Below are 24,319 nucleotides of genomic sequence, written 5' to 3'. Positions count from 1 at the left end.
ATCCACTAGGCCTCACCATCCTGTGTCATGGGGCTCTGAGCTGCTTGTGCCCCTTGTGTTCTCCCCACCCTTGCACCATCCTTCAACACCAGGGGCTGCTTCATGAGGAGCCCCCGGGGCAGGGGACAGAAGGACACACGGCCTGGAGGGCGGAGCCCCGGCGCAGGGGAGCACCAGCCAGAGGTGCTCGGCCAGGGTGCAATGCATGGTTAGGGGGAGGTGGAGGAGCCAGAGGAGATGCAGCCTAGGCAGGGTCCTGCTGGAAAGGTGGCCCAGTGGGAGCCCACCCCTGGGCAGGGCCCAGCCAGACGTGCCAAGTACTGTCTTATCCATCATTTATCACCCGGCCAGTTGCCGCGTCGGGCCTGCACTCACATGCACGATGCTGCAGCTCTAGGGAGCTGAGCACTGGGTGACTGAGCAGCGACTCCGAGGTGGCGAAGGGGGCAGCTGGGAGGAAGGCGCCAAGCTGCGTCTGGAGCAGGAGCCCAGCAGCCACCAGGAGGGAGGTCCCGGCTCCACAGCACTGAGGGGACCAGCAGGGTTCTGCTTTCCTCTGCCCGGAGGGGAATCAGCACATTCAGAGGCAGGCGAAAGTGCTGGGGAGGAAAGAGGTCAGCACCAGCTTCTGTCTGTTGGGCCTGCAGGGAGGGGGCAGTCGCGTCTGCCCAGGCATGTGACTCCCCACATTATTTAGGGCCCTGCCTGTGTCACCCCTCCCCAGGCCTGGGCAACTCTCCAGGGTCGGGCTCTCCTAGGGCCCCTCGCTCCCTTTATCCACAGGAGACAGGGAGCTTGGAGCCTGGGATCACGCCTTGCTGAGCCAGCCTCTCCCGGTGCCTGCCTCACTGACTGACCTTGACTCACTGAGCGCACGATGCAGAGCAGCGGTGCCCCTGGCAGCCCCTCTCCAGGGACAGGCCTCGCTCCTTTCAAAGGTGCTGCCCTGAGTCGCTGCCCCACACCCAGCACCCCCATCTCCCCAGCTCAGATGGCCCCACGCAGGGACACGGAGACACGAGGGGGCTGGATTGGAGGGAAAGGAGCAGCGCCAGGAGTGGTTTCCTTTCCTAGGCAGAACTTGACCCATAACCTAGAGGAAGAGACCAGCTCCCATTGTGAGTTGAGGTCACCTAAACGCACACCAGGCAAAGGCTGAACCCAGGCCCGCTGGAGTCCTGGGATATTTGTCATTGACGCCAGTAGGATCGGGATTGGATTTCAGATATCCACAGGCCACAGTTCTCCATCTGCAGACTGCGGCTAGGACCCTTTCTTCCTCTGTTTTGGCTCCTTGGGGCCGGGAGTGCCTCTCACTTGGTGTCCACAGAGCTGACGGGTGGGTGCTACGTGATAGAAACAGGTCTGAGAACGACACCATGGCTAATACTTCTAGGAGCCAAAAGGGTCTTAAAAGAGAAAAAGACGTAAGCAGGTTAGCCAGCCTTTGCGGGACCTGAGCCAGGATTCCACTGAGGGCAAGAGGGATGGTGGAGGAAAGTCGGAGCCAGGGGAGGAAGAACAGTCCGGTGACTCACAGCATGAGCAGGGCAGAGTGGAAGCAGTGGCAGATGGGAGAATCTTACCCTGGCCAGCCCTGACCTGCCTTCGGGGGGCAGGGGAGAAGCTGCAGTGGGAAGCAGCTGCATTTGCAATCTAGGGGCGGCACCTCTGCCAAGAAAGAGCTTGGAGGGTAATTGACCTCAGCTGCAGCAGGATGGAGCTGTGAAGTCACAGGAACCATCCTGATCACTTTCTCTCTGGGGTCACATGGTTCCGATCCAGTCTGAAATCCAGCCCCACTCCAGAAAGTACCAGGGGCCAGGGCTCGTCACACCAAGAACATTCACAGAGTTGTGCCTGATCACTGTTGTGAATATCTGCATTGTGGTATGTTACGAATTATACCCGATAGGTCACGCACAAGAACTGCTGCGAATTATACCCGATTGGTCACGCACAGTTCGAGTCTAGGCTGAGGCACAGAAACAAAGTCCACAACTGCAGAGTTCCCAAAGATACTAAGTTTATTACGCTCGAGCGTGGCGCCCCCCTGCTAATCAGGAGGGGACCCCGAATGCCAGTTATACAGAGATTATATACCTTTTAGGAAAGCATGTTGCCCTCGTGCATTGGAAACCTTAGCCAATAGATAAACCCTTCCCTTATCTAGCACCTATCCCTGCTAGGTACATTCCCCGCGCTAAACCATGACTTCAACTACATTGCATGGTCCTAAAGCAATGCACCAGTAGCCTTTCTTAGCAGGATGGGAGGCTCACATCAAGGCCAGGAGGCAGGGAGTTAGGAACAAAGAACAGAAACCGAGAGTCGAGACAGGCTGGAAACAAGGGCGGGGGGGGGGTTGGTTTTCACAGGAATGCCGTATCTAAGGAACACTCCTCCTGGTGCATGATGTGTTTGCTTTTAGACAGTGGTGGGCCCCAAACCAAAATGGAGTCACATATGCACATATGCTAACTTTTCCTTAACAGGTAGCACCCAAAGACCCATTCGCACCTCACTGTGCTGGGTGCTGCAGTGACAGAAGAGAGGCAGCGGGCCAAGGATCCAAAATAGCATCTTTCGCCCACACATCCCACGGCACCAAGGCCCAGGTTATATAGCTTCACAATCCCCTGAAATGCAGCTGCCTCTGGGGTGGGGTGTGGCAGCTGTTTAACAGCCACACTGCACAGCAGTTTAGAATATGAGCAAGTGAGGCACACTCATGCACGTGAAGCTACCTGGGATTTCAGGGAGGTGGGAAGCTGCTGTCCTGGTTGGAGTTTATCCAGGACACTGGGGTTTATGCCCAACCCTTGTGAAAAGCATCAGGGGATTTTTAAGATGGAGCATTCAGGACCTGCCTTTCCTGTCCCAGCCCAAAGATGAAGCCTCTCCCGGCACAGCAGCCCCTTGCCCCATGCTGGGGAGATGGAGCCGTGCTCAGAGCACCCTGCTCGGGTTCTGATGAATGGACCATGTGAGGGGTTGGATCACAGAAACCCCCTGGGGGCTGCCACCTGATGTGTCAAGACTACTTCTTCTCCTGCTTTCCTGCCCTGGCAGCCGAGGACTCCAGCGCCCTGCCTGGTTTGAGCCAGACCCGCTAGCCTGCTGCAAACCCAGACCCAGGTCTGAACCACGTCCCCTAACAGCCGTAGGCTAAATTGAAAGCAACTTAAGAAGTGTTCCTGTCTTTAACACTCAGATGCCAAACTCCCAGTGGGGTCCAAACCCTAAATAAATCCGTTTTACCCTGTATAAAGCTTATACAGGGTAAGCTTATAGGTTGTTCGCCCTCTATAACACAGATAGAGAGATTTGCACAGCTGTTTCCCCCCCCCCCCCAAGTATTAATACATACTCTGGGTTAAGTAAAAAGTGATTGTATTAAATACAGAAAGTAGGATTTAAGTGGTTCCATGTAGTAACAGACAGAACAAAGTGAATTACCTAGCAAAATAAAATAAAACACGCAAGTCTAAGTCTAGTAATGAAACTGAATACAGGTAAAATCCTCACCCAGTAAACTTCCTTTTACAGACTAGTCTCTTTCTAGTCTGGGTCCAGCAATCACTGACACCCCCTATAGTTACTGTCCTTTGTTCCAGTTTCTTTCAGGTATCCTTGGGGGTGGGGAGGCTCTTTCTTTAGCCAGCTGAAGACAAAATGGAGGGGTCTGTCAGGGATTTAAATAGACTTTCTCTTGTGGGTGGAGACCCCCTCCTCTCTCCTGTGCAAAGCCCAGCTACAAAATGGAGTTTTGGAGTCACCTGGGCAAGACACATGTCCATGCCCTGAGTTCCTTACCAGCCAAGCCACATTCCTGGGAAAGCTCAGATGTGGATTGGTATCTCCAAGTTCATTGTTGGCTTAAGGGCTTCTTGACTGGGCACTTACTGAGAATGGTCTTTTCTCAGGAAGCCGACCAACTGCTTCACTAAAACCTACTCAGAATCAGACAAGTACACAGCAAACATTCATAACTTCGAATACAACGAGACATGCACACGACTAGGATGGATAGGTTCAGTAGATCATAACCTCTACAGAGATAGGTTACATGGCATATTTAGCACAAAACACATTCCATTATGTCATATGTACATTCATAAGCATATTTCCATAAAGCCCTATGGGGGGCACTGTCACAGACCACAAATGCTGAGATGACCTACCCTGGTGACAGGGCGACGTCCGGTCCGAACTTACCCCCACACTGGCACCAGGCACCAGCTAGTGCAGCAAAGGGCGCTGACTTCTCACACGCAGCAGCACCTGGACCCAGCAATGGGGGCCCTCTCCACAAACACCTCCCTCCAGCCCTGCCGCCGAGCAGGTGAATTTCAGTCTCATTCAGCCAAGGCAGCAGGCAGATGCAGGCAAGAGAACATGGTTAACCCTGCATTGAAATGCCAGACGATGTGAATTAGCAGGAAACCAGGCTCCTAAACTGCAGGGCTGATTAATCATTAAATAGCAAGTACACCTGTAAACAGAGGTCTGAACTCCTCCTGGCAGACCCTGTCCCGTGTCCCAGCTGGGCGTTGGCAGGGCTGAGGGACAGATGCAAATGCCCTGGGGAGTGGTGGGAGGGCTCACTTGTCCCACCCGAGACTGGGGGACATGGGGAGCTTGCTGGGGTCTCTTCCCTGTGAGCACCTTCCCCGGAGAGCAATGCCTTTCCATGAGGAACACCCTCACCCCACCCCACCCCTGTGGCTTGTCCCCTCCCCCTGGAACAGCCACCTCCCAGCTCCTCTCTGCCCTGGCCCTAAGAGCAAACACTGGCGAGAACTGCCAGGGCCTTGGGCAGGTTTCTCCTCCCCACGCTCAGCGTGCTCAGGACCAGGGAAAATACAGTCACTAGCTCCTTGGGCAGGTCTGCAGCAGGAGCAGATCAGAAGAACTCCTCTGGAGTCGGTGGGGCTCGGCTGGTTTCCAGCCACGGGGGAGCTGGCCCATGGTCTCCCCTGTGGGGCCAGGTGGCCCATCCCCTTGCACCCATGTGATGCGGGAAGAGAAAGGCAGGGGGCATCCAGCCACACCAAGGGGTTCTAAGGCCAGCAGAGCTGTCTGTGACCACCAGGTCTGACCTCCTGTATAGCACAGGACTTCCCTGAATTAACTCTGCCTCCAGGCCAAGCGCTGGGCCTGCGCTAAGAAGTATCGTGTGGGAAAACAGACCAGCTCCATTGAAACCTGCCAGTGACGGAGAATCCCCCCTGCCCTTGGCCAATCACCCTCCCTGGTACAAAACTGCACCGGAATCCAGCCAGCTCCAGCTTCCAGCCATTGGATTGTTCTGCGGACCCTCTCCTTACCCAGCTGTATGTCAACACGATTGCAGGTCACATGGCCTCTAGCAACCGCCACCGCCCCGCTTGGTGCTACATGGAGACTGTGTGTGTGTGTGGGGGTGATATTCCATCCCCCAGCCGCGCCACCCGCACACTTGCTAAAACGAGGTCACAGAGCAGCGGGAGGAAGGGAGACAACGACTTCGCAGGCTTCAAGGCGGGATTAGCGATAACAAGGACTGTGGCCACTGGTGAGCGGGGAGGAATGTGCTGCTGTTATTATTGACTGGTGTGGGGGGGTTCAGAGTCGGGGGGCCCTTAGTACAAACACGTCGGAAGCACCATTCCCATCCTTGTCTACGCTAGAGTTTTCAGGCAGCTTGGCTCAGTGGCTGGGACATTGCACAGAGAAGCAGGGGGCTGGGGTTCTTCCCTTCCCTGTTGGGTGACCTTGGACAAGTTACTTCCCCACTCTGTGCCTCAGTTTCTCCTGTTTCCCCTTGGTCAGTTTTGTCTATTTAGATTGTGAGCTCTTTGGTGCAAGGGCTCTGTGCCTGGCACTACAGGGCCCTGATCCCAGCTGGGGCCTCTAGATACCACTGAGCAAACCACCCATAGAGACACCCCCCCTCCCCATAGGCTGGTAAGGGAAGCCTGGCCTACAAGGGGTGTTCTCTGCAGGAAGCAGCCAGACCTGGCCACCCCAGCTAATGGGCTGGACCACAGAGCTGGTGATTCCACTCCTGGTGCTAGGGACATGCCGGGCAGGTGATGCTTAAAGGAATGTCACCGAGTGGTAGGGGAAAGGGTGACCGGGACATGCTCCGCAGGAGGGTGTGAGCACCCCGGATGCTGTGCGGGTGACCTGGGCCCTGTGCAGCCAGTTAGCAGGAGGCCTCTGCACCGGCCTGTCTCAGAAAGGGGTGGGTTTGTGCTGGCCCCTGCACAGAGACAAAGCCTGCCTGATGGGCATGAACCCAGACTGGCTCTGCTATTCTGCCTCCCGTGCCTTGGCCTGCCTCTCCTCCAGCTCTGCCTCAGTGCCTGTCCCCCCGGTATCTGAGCGCTCCCCAGGTGACCAGCCCAGCAGGCTGTTCTCCAGGGGAAATGCTGTAAGATTTGGCTGCACTATTTCATATGTTGCTTTCAAAGCAGGGAGCATCCCCTGCCCCCATCGCCGTAGCCAGAGCCCTACGGAGCCCCCCTGTGCTAGGCCCAGAATTACCCTGGGAGGAGGAATGTGGCAAGGGGCCTACGAGCTCCATGAGTTTCTGCCCCATAAACACGCCTCTCCTGCCGGAGGGTGCCGCAAACCTCCCTCCCCTGGCTCCAGCCCTGCATTCGGCGCTGTTTGCAGGTAAGTCCTTACAGGAAGCATTTCACTAGTGCCAGCCCCCTCCCCCCCCACAATTGCCCAGCCAAGCCCCATGGGGGTTTGTTTGTGCCATGCTCTGGGAAGCCTCCCATTGCTGCCTTGTCTAGTGTGTGAGCCCGGCTGACACAGCCCCACTGACCTGCACAGTGACCTCTGGGCGAAGCAGGAGCCGGGTGGTGCCCAGACAGCATGGGGCACCCTGCACCCACTGGGGTAAATGACAGCCCCGAGCGCCGAGTCCCAGCACCCCAGGGTGTTGTCTGGTGCCCAGAGTGACAGGACCAAGTCAAAGTCAAGTGGGACATGAGCAATGTAGGTGGGTCTGTGGGGCACGCATGCCCCCCATACACACTCATATTCACACCCACACAATCAGTGATCACACACATAGTAATTGTATGCACCCCCTCATGCAGTGATCACAGGCACAGAGAGTGATCTCACACACGCACACACACTGATCTCTCTCTCTCACACACACACACACAGTGATCACACACACACTGATCTCTCTCTCACACTCACACACACGCGCATCCCCGTGTGCTCAGCCCCCTTCCAGCCGGGGGGGCGCCCGCCCCATCGCCGCTCCGCGCGGCTGGCGGGGCGCTCGGTCCCCAGCACCGGGCAGGGCCGGTCCCCGCCCCGCCGCAGCCGCCCTGCGCGGGGAGCCGCTGGCCCGGGCAGCCCCGCTCGGCGGCCGCGCAGCGCAGCGCGGGGAGGGGAGCCCGAGCGGCTGCGGCGCGCAGAGGGCGGCGCACGGGGGCGGCGCAGGCAGCCGGGGTCTGAGCAGCGCCCGCGGCCCCGCCGACTTCAGCACCCGGGACAGAGCCGCGCAGGGGCCGGCGCAGCCGCTTCAGCACCGGGGACAGCGGCCGCTTCGCGCCGGTCTGCGGCCCGGGCCGCCCCGCTCCAGCCCGCAGCCGGGTCCCCGCCGCCCCGCCCGGCCCGGGGCCATGTCCCGCCGCCACGGGAGGATGCAGCCGCCGTCCGCCCCCCTGGCTTCGCTCCTGAGCCTCTGCCTGCTCGGGCTCCTGCGAAGTAAGTGCCCGCCGGGCCCCTGCGAGCCCCGGCCCCGGGGTGGGGGGCCGGGCCGGGCGGTGCAGCCCTGGGCCGGCCTGGCCCCGTTTGCGCCCGGGCTGGCGCAGGGTGACCGGAGAGCAAGTGGGGGAAAGCGGGAGACTTTTCGGGGGAGGGGGAGCGTTGTGTATATAAGACAAAGCCCCTAATAACAGCCCCAGCCCAGCCCGGCGGGTACAACGGGCCCCTTGGGGCTCCCACTCACCAGGGGCTGGGGCTGGCAGGGCCTTTCCTTCTCTGCGTGCCCCCAAAGGCGGGAGCTGACCTGCCCCCACCAGGCCGGGCGAAGGGGGCCAGGGCTGAGAGCGCCTTGGCCTTGGCCTCTCCGCCTGCTTGGGTTGTCCACGTCCGGTTTGTCCACCCGGTTGGTCCCAGCTCCTGCCCCCAGTGCGGGGTGGGCGCGTGTCCCCAGCGGGTGTAAGGGGCATCGCTCCATGGATCTCCCCGGGGCTCAGATCTGTGCACCCCTGAACTGCTGGTCTTGGTTAGCTGCCTGCCTCTTGCTAAAGAGAATGGCGGCCCATGAGTGGACTTGAATTTTCCAAATCTCCTCAGTCCGGAAGAATTGATTGCCAGGGACTATTTCCAGTTCTAGAGCGTGTGTGTCTAGCGGGTGCACACCCAGGCCCACAGATACACACACCCCAGACACACTCGCCCCGGGCAATGTTCTGGGCCTCCGACTCCAAGCAGCAGCAGGCCGCCTCTGTTCAGTTAGGCGAGAGATCATATTAATTTCTAGAGGAACAAGGGAGATTAGAAAAAGTCAGATCTCCCTTATTAGCCAGGCACTTTCAAAACCCCCCTCCCCCGCCAGCTAGAAACAGTGCTCGGATCCCACAGCACTGGCTGCTAGACAGACAGACGGAGGCGGGGTGCATGGAGATTTGAGAGAGAGAGAGACAGTGTTTGGGCCCATGCACTGGGCCAGACGCAGGCTCCAGCTGTAGTCCTCGCAGTGCAGGGTGGTGCTTAGCCCCAGACATGTCCCGCCAGCTCCTTGCCCTTCCCCCAGCTTTTCCGCACCACGCTGGCTGCTCCATGTGATTTATCGCCCTGACTCCCATTAGCCGCAGAGCCTGGGCACCCCGGCGTTGACAGCAGGGTTTTGTGTCAACAGCTGTAACACATCGCAGGCGTCCAGCTGTCAGGCCCCACAGAGAGACAAAGCTACTGACAAGCCCTGCCGGGGAACTCTCCCCTACGGTGCCGACTTCAAATTCAGTCATTTCCCAACCTGAGTCATCCCTGGCTGCCTTGTGCTCCAGCAGAGCCAGAGGTTTGGTTACGCTCCCAGAGGCGGTTATATCTAAACACGCTCTCTGGCTGTACATCAGTTGTGTGTGCGTGTGTGTGATCTTTATTATCTGTCCAGACTCCCCAAAGGTGGCCAACACCCAGCACGCCCCCGCTGTGACCAAAGCAGCTGCTGGACGCTGAGCAGCTCTGGAAGTCTGAGCCCCAGGCGTGCGGGGGTAGGTGCGTACACACACAGGCATGCACTTGTGATTGAATGGCCAGAAACGTAAAACTGAGAAAATAAATTTTCACAGTGCATATATAACCTGTGGAACTCCTTGCCACAAGATATAACCAAGCCTGACTGTTTAGCAGGATTGCACACTAAGTTGGATGATGACAGCAGCTGCCATTACATTAGACAGGATAAAAATACTCCAGAAGGGCCCTAAATTCTTTTGCATGAGCCACACGCTCACTGACGGGGGGGGCGGGGAAAACGTACTTCGCCTTTGGGAAATTCTCCCCCACCCCGGGGGAGGGGGGGGTCTCTTGCACATTGGGACTCAGCACTGTGGCTGTCTGGTGAGTGAGCTAGGCTGGTTGGGGATGGCAATTCCTAGGTGTCTTGCGTGGCCGGACGAAGCCCATCAGAGTGACAAGCCACTTCCTTCCACCCCAGGCCTGCTCACCCTGGTTCCTAGGGCCGGGGGCTCCTTGCTCCGTTGCTGGAGGCTGGATTCTGGCCTGGCTCAGTGGGTCTGATCCAAAGTCCACTGCAGTCCACGAAAAGGCCCCCAGTGGCTTCCGGGTGCTTTAGCGTAGTGCTGGTCGAAGAGCACAGACTGGTGTTACAAACAGCTCCGTCCGATACAGGGCCCCGGGAGCTGCTGAGTTGTTACCCCTCAGCCTGCTGGGGGCTCCTTCCCCCTCGGGAAAGTGGAGCTCTCCTGGGTGTGCGAGGGTTAATACGTTTCCAGGCTCTGCACCGGCCGGCAGTGCTAAGTAGAACGGTTCTCCGAGAAGCAGCTGCACTTGCAGCTTGTTTCTGGAGTGAGACGACGGATGTAGCATCGACCTTCACCCCACCCCACCTCTGCGAAACCTGAGGTCCTCCAGCATCGCAGCCAAAAGGGTCTCCAAGAACATGACAACCCACTAAAATGCGGCTGTGTCTGGGGCAGAAAGCAGCAGCCAACTAGCACCACAGTGCAGAGGGGAGGGGACATTCGGTCTGAGGCCGCGGCTGCAAACTGTCTGCTTACAGAAGTCTGCTGCAGGGACCAGAGCGGATCTGGGGGTTAAGTTCTCACTCAATACGCAGTAGAGCGGAAGGGACACAATTTGCCTGGGAGGCGTGAAGCGCTGCGAGGCAGCTGGGCCAGGGTCTGCAGCTGGGACTCTGGAGTGATTCGATATTTCACACCTTGGACATTCAGAACAGGCCGTGCAGGGAGATTCTCCCCGCTCTGAGCTGCAGCTGACACAGACTAAGGGGATGCCAAGCCCTTTCTTAACCAATGGAAACTTTAGCTTCGCTGCAGCCGGCAGCGTCCAGGAGCCCTGGGGACCTGGCGACCCCCGAAGCAGCCTGGAGATGCCCCTGGCTGAAATACATCCAGTCTCACACTGGGCCCTTCCTGCTGGGCCCTGGACCATGGCAGCCCAGGAGCAGAACCCTTCTGCTCTGCCCTTTTCCTCCTCAAACCCACATTTGCTTCTCAAGCAATTTGCAGGCTGACCACAGCAAGGGCAGGGTTGAGCAATATCGACCTCGTCCCTGCTGAACTCCACCGGCAAGGCCTGCCCGGCTCTGCTGAGCTTTTCTCTTTCTTCCTTGGATCAATAGGAGCTTTTGGGGAAGTTTATCACCTGGTGTTTGACACTTGGGACCAAGGCCTTGGCTCGGGGAGGAGCTCCCAGATGCACTCGGGAGAGGGGGGGCCTAGGAAAAGTGGCCCCTTGCTGCTGGAGAGGGCAAATCTCAGCGGGCATTCATTCTGCACCTGCTGCTTCCCTCTGTGAGCCCCATCCCACAGCCCTGGCTCACACCGCCCGCTTTGGTGGGACCAGCTGGCTCACAGGATTGGGCCCTTCGTGTGACACAACACGGCCCCATGCAGGAGAGGCCAACTCATTCAGGAAGGGCCCAGCTGAGATGCTGGGGGTGGGGGGCAGGGCTCCCTTGTCCCCCAAGTCCCACTGTCCCTCATTTACTCTCTCTTCTGCCCCAGCTGGCAACACTTGGGGGGCGGGGTGCTGGAACAGGGGCAGGCCCTCAGGCAGCCCCTGGGTGTTTGGCTGTATCCACTTAGCCTCTCACGGTCTCACACCCCTTCCCGGGTTTACCTTCCCCGCTCGGCCTGGGGCGTGGGTGTCTCCGGCAGCGTCTCCTCCTAGGCAGGGCAGCCTTTCTCCTGTAGCATGGCCCCATCCCTGTGAAACTTTCCCCTGTTCAGCTCCTCCAGGCTCCGCAAGCCTTGCAGGTGTGCCTCGTTAGCGCACGCAGGCCAAGAGGAGCTCGTTAGCCTCCTCCCTCCCAGCGTGAGGGCAGGTCCCTTCCCAGATGCCCAGATTCCCTCCTTCCCCTCCACTGCCCGGCCCATCCCCCTCACTCCCCGGGTGGCCTCGCTGGCTGGCAGGGCATTAGCTAGGGCCAGGCAGGCCAGAGCCTCCCAGATGAAGCCTGAGGGTTTAATTCTCAGTGTCCCTGTCCCTGTGCAGGGGGGCAGGGCAGGGCGGCAGGTGGCTTTAGGCCCCTGGCATAAGTAAGAGCAGCCTCAAGGCTCTTCTGCTCGGCTTCCCCTATGGGCCCCTGGAAGCAGAGAATACCCAGAGTGCAGTGCGCTCAGCAAAGCCCCGATCCACCCCTCTGCTAGGGGCCTGGCTGGGGAGGTGCAGAGCCCCACATGGGGGAGTGTGATTCTGAGGGGGGCATTTCCACCCACTTTATGATTCGGAGCCAGTGCCCCCTACAGGGGAAAGGCCCCATGGCCCAGTCCCGGTCCTCAGCCTCTCACGGACCACCCCCTTGTGCACATATTCCTGAGCTCCGGTCAGAGCTGGCAGGGAAAACGGGTCTGAGGAATGCAGCTTGTTTCTGTGCCCCTCCACACGTCTCTGTCTGGAAAATGCATTTTCGGGGCTGGCATTGTTCCTGGACTGATATTTCAGAGCTCTCGGTAGCAAGCCCTCGCTGCGCTTTGTGGCCTGCCTGAGCCCCGGCCCAGAGACACGGTTACACGGTCAGGAAACGTTTCTTGTGTCCTGGCTTCAGAGCGGAGCGTGATGGCTCGTTAGCGAGCGGAGCGGGGGGCAGCTGAGCAGAGACTTACCAAGGCTTGGACCGGGGTGTCAGCTGGAAGGGGAGAGGCCATGTGGTTCACTGGCCTAGCCCACTGGACCGACACTCAGGCGACACCGGTTCCAGGCCTGGCTCCGTTGGGCAAGTCACTTACTAGCTCCGTGCCTCAGTTTCCCCACCTATAAAATGATACTGGCCTCCTGTGCCAAGTGCTTTGAGAGCTACATGTGGGGCAGCCATTCCCTCCAGCACCAAGCGCCCAGCCCCAACCAGAGCTGCATCCCTCCCTGCCACTGCTCCTCCCCTGAGCCGGGGAGCTCGCCTGGCTCCCCCTGCTGAGCTGCCCATGTCCTCTGGGGGCAGGAGGGGCGGAGGCGTCTCTAGTGCAGCGGGTGAGGCAGCAGGGACTGGGTGGGGCGGATTGACCCGGGGATGTGGCAGGGGAGTTTACTGGGACTGTCTGATCGGGGATGAGATAGCACTGGACAAAGGCTGGAGGAGGAGCTGGGGGGAGGCTGGGTGAGTCGGCTGGAGGGAGTTTCGTTTTTTGGGGTGGGCTGGGGAAGAGGAGAGAGCCCCAGAGCTGGGGTCTAAGCTCTCTACCCCCCAGAAGGGCCTGACTAAGGGGTCCTGTTGATGCCTGCAAGCTCTGGTCTGGACTGTGTTCCCGTTGTCTCTAATAAACCTTCTGTTCTACTGGCTGGCTGAGTCACGGTGAATTGCAGGAAGTGGGGGTGCAGGACCCTGACCTCCCCAATCTCCGTGACATCTGCAGCCCTGCGCTCACCCTGGAGCGAGCTCTGCGCTTGGCAGGCCCCGGGCCAGCTGCCCCCGTGGCTGAGAGGGGTCATTTTGAAACTCGGCAGCCACTGTAGCCTTTGCAGCCCGGCAGGGAGGCAGTAGGGATCCAGCTGCAGCAGCAGCTGGGGCAGATCCTGGTGGGGTGGGGCAGCTGGAAGGGCGGGAGGCTGATTGACACTGTCAAGCAGCGAGTCTGGAACGAGGGGGGCGGGGGATACAGAGTGACCGGCACCAAGGGAGGGCAGCGCTGGGACCCGGGCCCCTGCTCTGCCTCCCTCTCTCCCTCCCTGGCTGGGCTGCTGAGATCAGCCCCCTCAGCCCCACGTGGGGCAGGATGGAGCCACTGCTGACGCTGATGGGGGGGTGCAGGCTGGGCCCCTTCAGATGTTGAGGCCCATCCCCCGGGCTCTCCCCTCACGCCTGCCGGGGCTCCCGGAGCCGGCGACATGGCTGGGCTCCTGCAGAACGGGGGGAGTGACCCGGGGGGGGCCCATGCATGGATGGATGGATGGACACACTCCTGCACCAGGCCAGGGAGGCGTCCAGGGTTGCAGAGCAGCCGGCCCTGGACACGGGAACAAGGGAATGAAACCCACAGGCCCAGGGAAGGCGGGAGGGTGAGGCTGGCATGGGGCTGAGCACAGGACACCCTCCGGACCAGAGCCAGCACCTGGACCAAGCACCCCTGCAGCCGGGCCCTCCCCCGCAGGCACTCACCCCCCCCGCCCACTCCCCTCCCCCGGCAGCCCCCAGGCCCCACTCGCTGAGGCTCAGAACTGGGGGGGGGGGAGGCCTCCTCCCTGCCTGGGGCGCCCAGCCTTGAGCTTCTGCACTCACTGGGCCAAATCCCCCAGGGCGTAACCCTGCTCCGGGCTGGGTTTGGCTCCTGGGCGATTAGTGATGAGGACGGAGCCGGCTGCGCGGGCTGGCTACAAAGGCGGCGCGTGCTGGGGGGCAAAGGGCCGGCGAGCACAGCGCTATCAGCCGTGCCCAGGAGGAGAGAAGATGAGACGGCGCCCGAGAATCCGCCGCAGGCCCTGACCCCGCGGGCGAGACTCATTACAGGGCCTTTGAAGCGGCCTGTCAGTCACCAGCGCCTTCATCCCCAAGGACGGGCGGGCGCCGAGCGCCGCCGGGGACAAACCCCCCGAGAAGCCAGGGCTGCGGCTTGGCGCACACAGCAGGGTGGGGGCTGATGGGGCGGGATCTGTGTACACATGGGGGAGGGCATTCCCAGCCAGGGGGCTCTGACCACAGGGCGCTGGGGGTATGTGGGACCGGAGGGGGCAAAGTTGGGGGGCTGTATAATAAGCCCCATTTCTTGCTCTCTGTCTAGGTCTGCTTCCTCTCTGTCTGTCTTAGCTGCAGGACCCGCTACTGCAGTTGTATTAATGGGTCACATTTCTAACTCCCCTTTCATCCCAAACTGCTTTACAGACTGGTAGAGGGAACTGGTCACCCAGCACTGAGCTGCAGCTGCCTCTGGGGTGGGGCGCCCGGGCTAGTTATACAGGGATCCCTCGCCCGGCACCGAGATGCAGCTGCCTCTGGGCTGGGGCATGGGGGCTGTTTCACAGCCACACAGCAACGCTGCCAAGCGTTTTACAGGAAGTGGCAAATCCTGTATCTAACGAAGCCTCTTGGGGCGGTTTAGGGAGGGCGAAGGGCACACCCCGCACTGAGATTTGGCCGGGACACCAGGGTTCACACCCTGCCACTCACTGAAAAACTGCTCAGACTGTTGGACCCCTCCACGCCCGGCCCTCCCTGACAGGGGCTGGTGATGAGGGGGCTGTGCCCCAAGACGGGCTAAAGGGCCCCCAGAGCTGGAACGAACCCTCCACGGGAACAGCTTGCTGCTCCTCCCCCCGGCCAGAGCTTCTGCCCACAGCACAGGGAGGAGGGTGTATGGTGGGGGTCAGGGAGAGGTGGGGGACTTGGGGGTAGGAATTGCGGGGTGCTGGGGGGCCGGTTCCAAGCTCTCTGCTCGGCTGCTTTCTGCAGCTTTGTTTAGAGCTTTGCAGGCCACACTTTGTCCAGCGCAGAGGGGGCGGGGTGGGGCAGACAGGTATCACCTCTTCACCCCCATTTAGCAACCAGACCCCTGGAAAGGCCACTCAGCCCCCTCCTTCCTTCCAGGGGGTTGAGCCCCAGGGGCGTGGTTAGCCGAGAGGGGCCAGCATAACCCCCTCCCTCCTGGCACCAGTGGGGCTAGCGAAGCTGGCCGGGGAGGTTCCCCCCCACACACATCGGCCCACCCTGGTCAGGGCACCTGGGCATGGGCCTCTGCACCAAGGGGGGCACTGAGCCAGTGCCCAGCCCCAGCCCCACCCTTAGCGTGCAGTGACCCAGGCTCAGGGCCCGGGTACAAGGCCATTGTAAATACTGAGAGGACGGGCGGCTGGCCTTGTCCCTGCCCCAGCCATGCCAGGGTCCAGAGCGTGTGGCTGCCAGGCTTGGCGTGGTCCCTGCCCTCCCCCCGCAGCCCTCGGGGGCTGCCCCACGGCTGGTGCCTCCGGCAGGCTCAGCGGTGTGGGTCGTGCTCCTGGCTGATGAATGGTATAGGTCAGTGTTATTGTCCGGCCTGCCCGTCGGTCCGGGCTCTTCCTGCCAGGGGCCCAAGTGCAGTGCCCAGCACTCGGCTGGGGTCCCGCCCCCCGGAGCAGCGGGGGTAAGGCCGCCGCACTCGGACTGAGCTGGGATCCCCGCCGTGCTGGGCTGGGCGAGCCGTGCGCTAGGCCCCCCCGGGGCACCCGAACGAGCCCTTCTCGGAGCTGGTGGCTGGCATTCCAGCAGCCGCTGCCCAGCTGCCGTCTCCCACCAGCTGACCCCTCTCCAGACACTGCAGCTGGGATCCCCACCCCCCCGGGCCACAGCTGGGACCTGGGGAGGGAGGAATATTTGGGGACAGACCAGCGGCTCAGCTCCCATGGCAGGACCCGGCCAGTGGGGGCTGCGGGCCAGGCCGGGCTGGAAGGGGTGCTGGGTGGGGACAAGGAGGCTGGGTACTAGGGGTCTCACCCCTTTATCCCCCCGGCCCTCAGGAAGCCTGGGCACCGACACAGAGGAGCGGCTGGTCGAGCACCTCCTGGACCCATCCCGTTACAACAAGCTGATCCGCCCGGCCACCAACGGCTCGGAGCTGGTGACGGTGCAGCTCATGGTGTCGCTGGCCCAGCTCATCAGCGTGGTGAGTTTGCTGGGTCTGCGGCACAGTGCGGGCCCTGGGCAGAGACCGGGCGCCGGAGGGGTGGAGGCACTGGGCATGGGGCGGGAGGGGGCTGGGCACAAGGGGCTTCCTGGGCTGTGCTGAGCGTCCGTCTCTCACGCCAGTCACAGGCCGCAAACACCCCCGTCCAGGCACCTGCGTGTGCAGACCCACCGCCCGGGGACACCCCCGTGCGCAGGGAGACGCTGGCTTGCTGTGCACACTCCTGCATGTGCCCGGGGGGGGCACGCACACGCTCCCCTGCGTCCGGCCCAGCGCTGCGGCTGGAGCACCCCTCGTCCCAATCCCCTCCCGGCGCTCCCCGCCCAGCCCGCTGCACCGGGGGCCGTGGCTGAGCTGCCCGCGCGGGGGGGATGCGGCTTGACCTCTCCGAGCTCTCTCTCCTGGCTGCCCCAGCCCTGCCCCCTGCCCCCACGCCATGCTGAGGCCTGGGCCTGGCTCCCTGCTGCTCCCCACCCTGCTAACGGCGCCGCGGTTCTGTTTGCAGCACGAGCGGGAGCAGATCATGACGACCAACGTGTGGCTGACACAGGTGAGACGCCTGCCGTGGGGCCCAGCAGAGCCGGGCAGGGTGGGGGTCACCCCTTCCCCCTGGACAGCTCACTCTGCCCCCACCACGCTGCACCCCCCCATGCCCTCCCCCCCAGCCTCCTGCCTGCTCCAGGAATGAAGCGGGGGAGGGTCCCGACCTACGCCAAGCAGGGCTCTCCCCAGCCAGCGCCCTGGCCCCTGGGGGGTGGGGTGCAGGCACTCGGGTGGAGGGAGCCCCAGCCTGGGGTCCCTCCCGTCGCCCCAGAGCTGGGGCTGCAGAACCTGGGCCAGTTGGGCGGCAGGGGCAGGGCCGGGCAGTTGGGGGGCAGGGGCAGGTCCGGGCTGGTTGGGCAGCAGGGGCAGTTGGGGGGCCGGGGTGGGGCCAGGCCCGTGCTGAGGTTGTGCTGTGCTCTCCGCAGGAGTGGGAGGATTACCGCCTCACCTGGAAGCCAGGGGACTTCGACAACATGCGGAAGGTGCGCCTGCCCTCCAAGCACATCTGGCTGCCGGATGTCGTCCTCTACAACAAGTAGGTCCCACCCCCGGGTCCCACCCCCCAGCGGCTCCAGACTCTATCCCAGCCTCTGGGCCCACTCGCTTTGGCTGAGGGTTCTGCCCAGGGTGGACTTGGCCTGATTTGTGGGGGAGCCTCAGGGGTGGGACACGGGTCCCCTGTGGGAAGAGGCAGCATCTTGTTCCCCCGCTTCCAGCTGTCCCAGATCTCAGGAGCTCCACCCAGGCCCACAGAGGAGCTGTAACTCCCCCCCAGGAGCTGGGAACGCAGTTGGGTGTTTCCCACCTCTCCCCCAGGTCCCGGTGGCTGTTGCCTGGGGAGACGGAGCCCGGCTCCGCTGGGCAGGACAGTCTTGGTGGGGCGTGAGATCCCTGCTGCCTCACGGCCCTTCTCCTGCTCCCCAGTGCCGATGGGATGTACGAGGTCTCCTTCTACTCCAACGCGGTGGTCTCCTACGATGGCAGCATCTTCTGGCTGCCCCCGGCCATCTACAAGAGCGCCTGCAAAATCGAGGTCAAGCACTTCCCCTTCGACCAGCAGAACTGCACCATGAAGTTCCGCTCGTGGACCTACGACCGGACGGAGATCGACCTGGTGCTGAAGAGCGATGTGGCCAGCCTGGACGACTTCACGCCTAGCGGCGAGTGGGACATCATCGCTCTGCCGGGGCGGCGGAACGAGAACCCCGACGACTCCACCTACGTGGACATCACCTACGACTTCATCATCCGCCGCAAACCGCTCTTCTACACCATCAACCTCATCATCCCCTGCATCCTCATCACCTCGCTGGCCATCCTGGTCTTCTACCTGCCCTCCGACTGCGGCGAGAAGATGACGCTCTGCATCTCCGTGCTGCTGGCCCTCACCGTCTTCCTGCTGCTCATCTCCAAGATCGTGCCACCCACCTCGCTGGACGTGCCGCTGGTGGGCAAGTACCTGATGTTCACCATGGTGCTGGTGACCTTCTCCATCGTCACCAGCGTGTGCGTGCTCAATGTGCACCATCGCTCGCCCACCACGCACACCATGCCGCCCTGGGTCAAGGTGGTCTTCCTGGACAAGCTGCCCACCGTCCTCTTCATGAAGCAGCCACGCCAGAACTGTGCCCGCCAGCGGCTGCGCCAGCCCCGGCAGAACCAGGAGCGGGCCAGCAGCAGCTGCTGCCTGCAGGAGAGCGCCCGCTCCTGCTCCTGCTTCGCCAACCAGGCCACCATCAGGAAGCTCGGCGTGGGGGCCTGCCGGCAGGTCACCAAGGTGGCTGACAGCGCCAACGGCTACCGGGAGCGGCAGGGGCAGGCCCCGGCGCCCAGCCAGAGGTGCTGCTGCGGGGTGGAGGAGGCGGTGGATGGGGTGCGCTTCATCGCAGACCACATGAGGAGCGAGGACGACGACCAGAGCGTGAGTCGGGGGAGCTGGCGGAGGCAGAGAGCGAAGGGGGGGTGTGTGTGTGTAAGGGGGAATGGACACATCTGTGTACGAGGCTGTGCAGGCGCACAAGCACCCGTGGAAGGCTGCTGTGATTGTGTGCCAGCCGGTGTGTATACATGTACAAAAGCACACGTGTCCCTGGCACTGCCCGCCCCAACCCTGTGCATGTCGCTTTCTTTTGCTGGCCCCGCTGCTCTGGAGCTGCTGGTCAGGGCCTCTGCGCCGTGAAGTGATACCTGGGTACGCGCGTGGCCACGCAGAGTGGGCTCAGGCCTGGGCACGGAGCAGTCCTGCCCCAGACGAGCTGGGCTCCCCCTGCCCCCTTTGCTGCCAAGCCTCGGGCAGAGACAGGGTGGCAAACCCGCCTGCTCGGAGCAGGTCTCTGCACCGACCTCTCCCCAGCTGTGATGGGCAAAGTTCATCCCTGGAGTCAGTCAGGGTCCCCCAGGGAGGTGGTGAAAGCGCTGCACACCCTGCGCATCACGGTACAACAGCCTCCTTCGACTCCCGCCACCGTGGGGTGGACCCTGTGCCCTGGGGTACAGCCCCCTCAGGCCCAGCTCCTGCGTAACTGCAGGGGAGACCCCCCAACTTCCACCCTTCTGTGTCAACCATAATTCACCTAAATGTTTGCACAGGAGCACTGCCAAATTCCCACCAGCCCTGCATCGATAAGCAGCGAGGTGCGCCCACGCCCCGTTACCCTGCTGTGCTGTGCTTGGAGGCCTGGAGGGAGGCGACCCGCGCAGGGCGCAGCTGTAGTGCCAATGGGGCGGCAGGCAGAGCTTCGCTCTCCTCCGAGCCCGGCCTGCAGGGCTGGCGGGAAGGAGCCGGCCCTGAGCTCTCAAAGCAAATGGCAAGGTCCAAAATCAATATCCTCCTTCTGCTCCGCTGGGTCCCTGTGTCGAAGGCCCATGAAATATTCATGGAAGATGCAGGCAGGGGAGGGGGCAGGGAAGCTGGCTGTCTCTCCTTTGCAGAGGGGGAGCCGGAGCCAGCTGGTGGGGGATTTCTGCCAACACACAGAGGGTGGGGGGCTTCTGAAATGCAAATGTGCAAAGTGCCGGGGTAACCCTGCGGCTGGATTCCAGCAGGCCCAGCCCCCCGGCCCCCCTCCCTTCTTCCTGGGCCTTGCCAGGCCATCAGCACCTGCCCCACTGAGTCACTCCCGCACACAGCTAGAGCGGGTCAGGCCCCGGTTTAGGAGTTGCTATAGTAACCAGAACGGTCTCATTTGAGAGCAGCCCAGCCCGGGTCAGGACTTGGGCAGCACCATGAGGCTGCAGGTTTTGGATGAGGGGTGCGTGGGAGGGCGGGACAGATCCGGGGAGGGAGGCAGCCGCTGCTCTAGGCCCAGCTCAGGGGGCACCGGCCCACGTCACAGCACGGTGCCTAGTCTGAGATTCTGGGATCTGGGGGAGACGCGGGTGGGCCTGGCCTGGCCGGGGAGCTCTAGGCACCTGCGGCTTTGCAATGGGAGGTGGGATTGAGGCACCTCGGGGGAGACGCGTGTACGAGGGTAGCCCGGGGCGCGTGGCTGCAGGTGGGGAGCGTGGGGCGTTGGCAGAGCGGGGGGGCAGGGGTGCCAGTGCAGCCCTTGCTGTGCAGCCCATGGGTTGAGTTCCACGTCCCTGGAACGATCCCGACTTTACAGAGGGGAACCAAGAGGCCTCACCAGGGGAAGTCACGTCCCAGAAGTTACGTCGCAGGTCCAGGGCAGAGGTGGCACTGCCCAGAGCTACACAGTGCCAGAGCCCGGCCTAGAGCTGAGGCACCTGCTCCTGCCTACTGGGCTGCACTCCCCCTGCCTGGGCCTGGTTCGCCGTTAGCACCGAATCCAGCCCTGGGGAGGAAGCTGCTGGTCCCAGGGCCCGGGGGGAGCGAAGGTGAACGCTGCTCACGGGCCTCCTCTTGTGCCCACCTCCAGGACAGGCTGATTTTCGGGTCTTGCCGCGATCTCTCGGCAGCAGGATTCATTCGCTCCCTGCCTGCCCCTCTCCTGAGCTGTGCTAAGGCCCCATCTGTCGCGTCTCAGCCAGGCTCCCTGCGAGGCCAGGGACAGAAATGAGAGCACGATTCAGGCATGAAATTGCTCCCTCCCAGACCCACAGCAAGAGGGGAAAGTGGCACCGAACCGGTGCGCCTGCCAGGCCTCAATGCTGCTGTACGGGCAGGGGCGAGACAGCAGCTGATGCAGCCCGCACGGAGCAGGAGGGAGCCGCTTTCAGATCCGCCTGTGGGGCAGCCCCGAACACCCACCAGATGGAGAGGTGCCCAGAGACCACGATGATGGAGGCACCAGAAAGGCCCTGGATCCACAGACTGCCGTGCGAGCTTCCTGAGAGAAGCCCGGGGCAGGCAGACACAGCAGGGAGAGCACAGAGCTCTGGGGGCCATTCCCCGCTCTCCTGCCGAAAGCAGAATCACTTCCCACGGGCAGGGCAGTGACGCAGACAAAGGGCTCACTGGGTCCCATTTCACTCCTCCCAGGTGTTCTGACGCCCAGGTCCACATGCTGGCCTGGTCCCACTCCCGGCCTGGGCTTCATGGGAGCAATTCTGCGACAGCACCTGCCAGGTGCTCCCAGAGCGAGTCTCTCCCTGTCTCGTTTAACCTGTTCCTGGCCGTGCAGGGCTGCCCTCTGTGCCCACTCCTGGGGGCGGGGTGGGGGGGTCTGTCCCAAGGTCTCGGGTTGAGAACCCATCTGTGGTCCTAGGCCTGCCGGGCAGAGTCTGAGGCTATCACTGCACCAGCTGGCTCGGAAGCAGAAGTGACAAGCCAGCCGGGGGCAGCAGGCCTGGCCCTGGTGCTGGGCTCGTGGGCCCAGGTAGGTTGAGGGGGAAGGAGGTTTGGCAGGAGCGACGGTGGAGGCTGGACTGGCGCCCTGTAACCGCCCTGTCCTTGAGTCTGTGCCTTTGCTGGGACTGAGGCTCCTCAGCCACACACAGCTTGGCCACGGCCCCATTTCCTCACCCCGCCTAGGTTCAGTGTGTGGGGCGGGGTGGCCGTGGCCCGGATTCTGAACGCGCCGTCTCCTTCCAGGTGAGCGAGGACTGGAAGTACGTGGCCATGGTGATCGACCGCCTCTTCCTGTGGATCTTCGTCTTCGTCTGCGTCTTCGGGACCATCGGCATGTTCCTCCAGCCGCTCTTCCAGAACTACGCCACCAACTCCCTGCTGCAGCTCAACCACGGCCCGCCCAGCTCCAAATAGGGCTGGGGGAAGGCAGGCAGCCCTGCCCCGTGCGTGCGGAGCCATCGCCCCCGGGAACCTTCGCAGCCACATGGCAAAGACAGCGGCCTGGTGCACGTGGCTGGAGCACGCCGGCCTGGGGGGTTCCCTGGGGCTGGGCCTGGGGCAGTCTCGGGATGGGGGTCTCAGGGCCTTGCTACTGTTTTCAGTGCTGCCTCCGCCCAAGGGCATCTGGCTCCCGCTGCTGGGGCGGCTCCACGTCTGCCCCGTTGACAGCAAAGCCCCAGGAGCTGACGGAGGAGACCGGCTATGAGCCGGGCGCAGCTCTCGACCCAGACCCAGGCAGGGCGCAGCTCGAGGTACCCCAGCCCTTCCTGGGAGGCATGGGACTGCTCCAGCAACTGCACTGGGGGGTCAAGGAGGGCTCCCCTCCCCCCAGAGGTTAGTGAGGCCAAACGGTACCCACAGTAACGAGGCATGAGTGGAGCTGGGTGGTTGATCTCTGCCGTGAAGCCTGCTGCCAGGGTGGCTCGGTGCCATCCAGTCGCACGCAGCAGGGGCAGGGCCGGCGGGGGGCGCTCTAGCTCAGCACGGCAGGGCCCAGGCACCATCTGGGGGTGAACGGGCCCCAGGCTGCAGTGAACTGTATCCCTGGAAGCTGGCGGGGGTGGGGGGGCGCGCTACCATGGGCGGCCTCAGACATCAGCTGCTGTTTCCAGTGTCACCGCAGTCCAATAAATAATCACATGGACTCCGGGCGGGGGGTGGGGGGGTGAGATTTGTTTAAAACCTGGTTTAATTTGACCCCCCTTTATTTCTAAGCCCGTCTCCAAAGCAGGGGAGCGGCAGGGCTGGCAGGGCACAAGGAAGGGCTGCAGTTTTCCAGGTGTGCTGGGAACTTTAACGCAGCGGGGGAAGGGGAGACCTGACCCCCTTAAAGGCAAAGACACGGGACAGTGTGGACACAGGAGTGAGCCCTGCAGGGACAGGCCGCCCCGGGGCTGAGCAGGCCGCCCTGGGGCTGAGCAGGCCCCCCCCCTTCTTGTTCCAGCTGAAACACTCAGTCGGGGGCAGAACCGTGGGTCAGGCTGGAGCGAGAGCTCAGCGGGTTGCTGGGCCCAGGGATCGCCACGAGGAGCAGCAGCATCCCTTTCTCGTTGCCATTTACACGCTGTTCAAGCCGAGCCAGAGCGCACGCGGGGGCACTGCCCCGGCCCTGGCCTGGAGAGGTCTCGTGCCGCTGCAGATCACGATCAGGCCGCACCAGGCTGCGGCGTCAGTGCCGGTGGAAGATGTCGGTGAAACGTGGGCGCGAACGTGCGGCAGAGTGGGATTCCACCAGCGTCACCGAGGGTGTTAAAGTGCGTCGGGCGGGCTTAGTGCTGCGAGGCAGCGCGCTGGGCAAAGGGGCGCCAGTTTAGCTGATGGCACTGGGACCTCCATAGAGCATCTCTCCACATTACAGCCACGAGCCAGCTGGATCGGGATCCTTGCAGAGACACCCAGGAGTCCCCCGTGGCCCATTGCTCTGCTCCTCCCCTTTTTAGTTTCCCTCTGCAAGACTCCAAGGGTGGCTCATCAGATCTCAGTATAACTGTCAGGCCGTGGGTGAAAGATCCCAGGGCCCGTTCCTTCTGACGGAGCCCTCGGCCATTCCCTCACGGGTTCCAGCTCTGCTGGGGGGCGAGAGGCGGCAGATACAGCCGCAGCTCGATTAGATCATTATAAATTGCGTCCAGGCCCCTGCCTGGTGCCCTGGAGCTGCTGAGGATAGGAGTGGGGTGGAGGGAGATGGACAGTGCATGTGCAGAATGGAAACCCAAGGCCAGGGCCACGGTCCCTGGTCAGGCAAGAATTAGCCTCCCGGGTGGAAATTTTAAATCAAGCATCTCCTATAAATAGCGTGAATCCCCCAGGCTGCTTGGAAGGGCACCGCGGAGCAGAGGGACAGGCTGAGCACGTCATGCTGCTGCAAGTCTTGCTCTGTAAACAATCGCAGCCAGGAATTTCTCAGCTTTCCCCCCGGCAGGCATAAAGGGTCCCGGCCTGCTCCCGAACTTCTGACTGCTGGTAGATTGCCACTTACACTGCACCCAGCTTTGCCCCCCGGGGGAAGCGGGAGTACATTTTAGTGATATTTCAAATCAAAAGATGTTTGAGTACGAAGCGGCCACGACAGAAGAGCCCCCGCGGGCCGGAGAACGCCGTCCTGGCTGCTCAGCTGCCCATGGAGCGCTCAGGATCACTGTCCCACCTGCGGACATCTTCCCCGGGCTCTGCTGCAGAGCGGCTCAGGGACAAGCCCTCTCCCCGCTTT

The 24,319-nt window shown here is 62.1% G+C and overlaps 1 protein-coding gene and 1 long non-coding RNA gene across 2 annotated transcripts; one reads left to right on the top strand and one right to left on the bottom strand.

Annotated features, from left to right (window-relative positions):
* The first annotated feature begins 7,439 nt into the window (after nucleotides 1-7,439).
* On the top strand, nucleotides 7,440-22,656 carry CHRNB2 (cholinergic receptor nicotinic beta 2 subunit). Its single transcript, XM_037883601.2, has 6 exons — nucleotides 7,440-7,722; nucleotides 16,150-16,295; nucleotides 16,822-16,866; nucleotides 17,285-17,394; nucleotides 17,784-18,780; nucleotides 21,853-22,656. The coding sequence occupies exons 1-6, from the start codon at nucleotides 7,638-7,640 to the stop codon at nucleotides 22,021-22,023; spliced, it is 1,554 nt and encodes a 517-aa protein (XP_037739529.2). The 5' UTR covers nucleotides 7,440-7,637; the 3' UTR covers nucleotides 22,024-22,656.
* On the bottom strand, nucleotides 7,846-11,673 carry LOC122463722. The gene is made up of 3 exons (XR_006287320.1): nucleotides 11,350-11,673; nucleotides 9,693-9,827; nucleotides 7,846-8,499 (listed from the first exon to the last, which is right to left on the bottom strand). It is a non-coding gene; the product is annotated as an uncharacterized LOC122463722 (long non-coding RNA).
* Nucleotides 22,657-24,319: the final 1,663 nt, after the last annotated feature.

The sequence above is a fragment of the Chelonia mydas genome, chromosome 24 (genome assembly GCF_015237465.2).
Source record: "Chelonia mydas isolate rCheMyd1 chromosome 24, rCheMyd1.pri.v2, whole genome shotgun sequence".
NCBI lineage: Eukaryota > Metazoa > Chordata > Testudines > Cheloniidae > Chelonia > Chelonia mydas.
The sequence above is the reverse complement of the archived record's forward strand: the minus strand, read 5'-3'. Positions and strand labels throughout refer to the sequence as shown.

What these genes read in the sequence shown, in the direction of transcription:
- CHRNB2 (XM_037883601.2), top strand. Translation starts at nt 7,638, where the DNA reads ATGTCCCGCCGCCACGGGAGGATGCAGCCGCCGTCCGCCCCCCTGGCT. An exon ending in TGGCCCAGCTCATCAGCGTG is followed by an intron (nt 16,296 to 16,821) that starts GTGAGTTTGCTG and finishes TTCTGTTTGCAG; the next exon opens with CACGAGCGGGAGCAGATCAT. An exon ending in CCAACGTGTGGCTGACACAG is followed by an intron (nt 16,867 to 17,284) that starts GTGAGACGCCTG and finishes TGCTCTCCGCAG; the next exon opens with GAGTGGGAGGATTACCGCCT.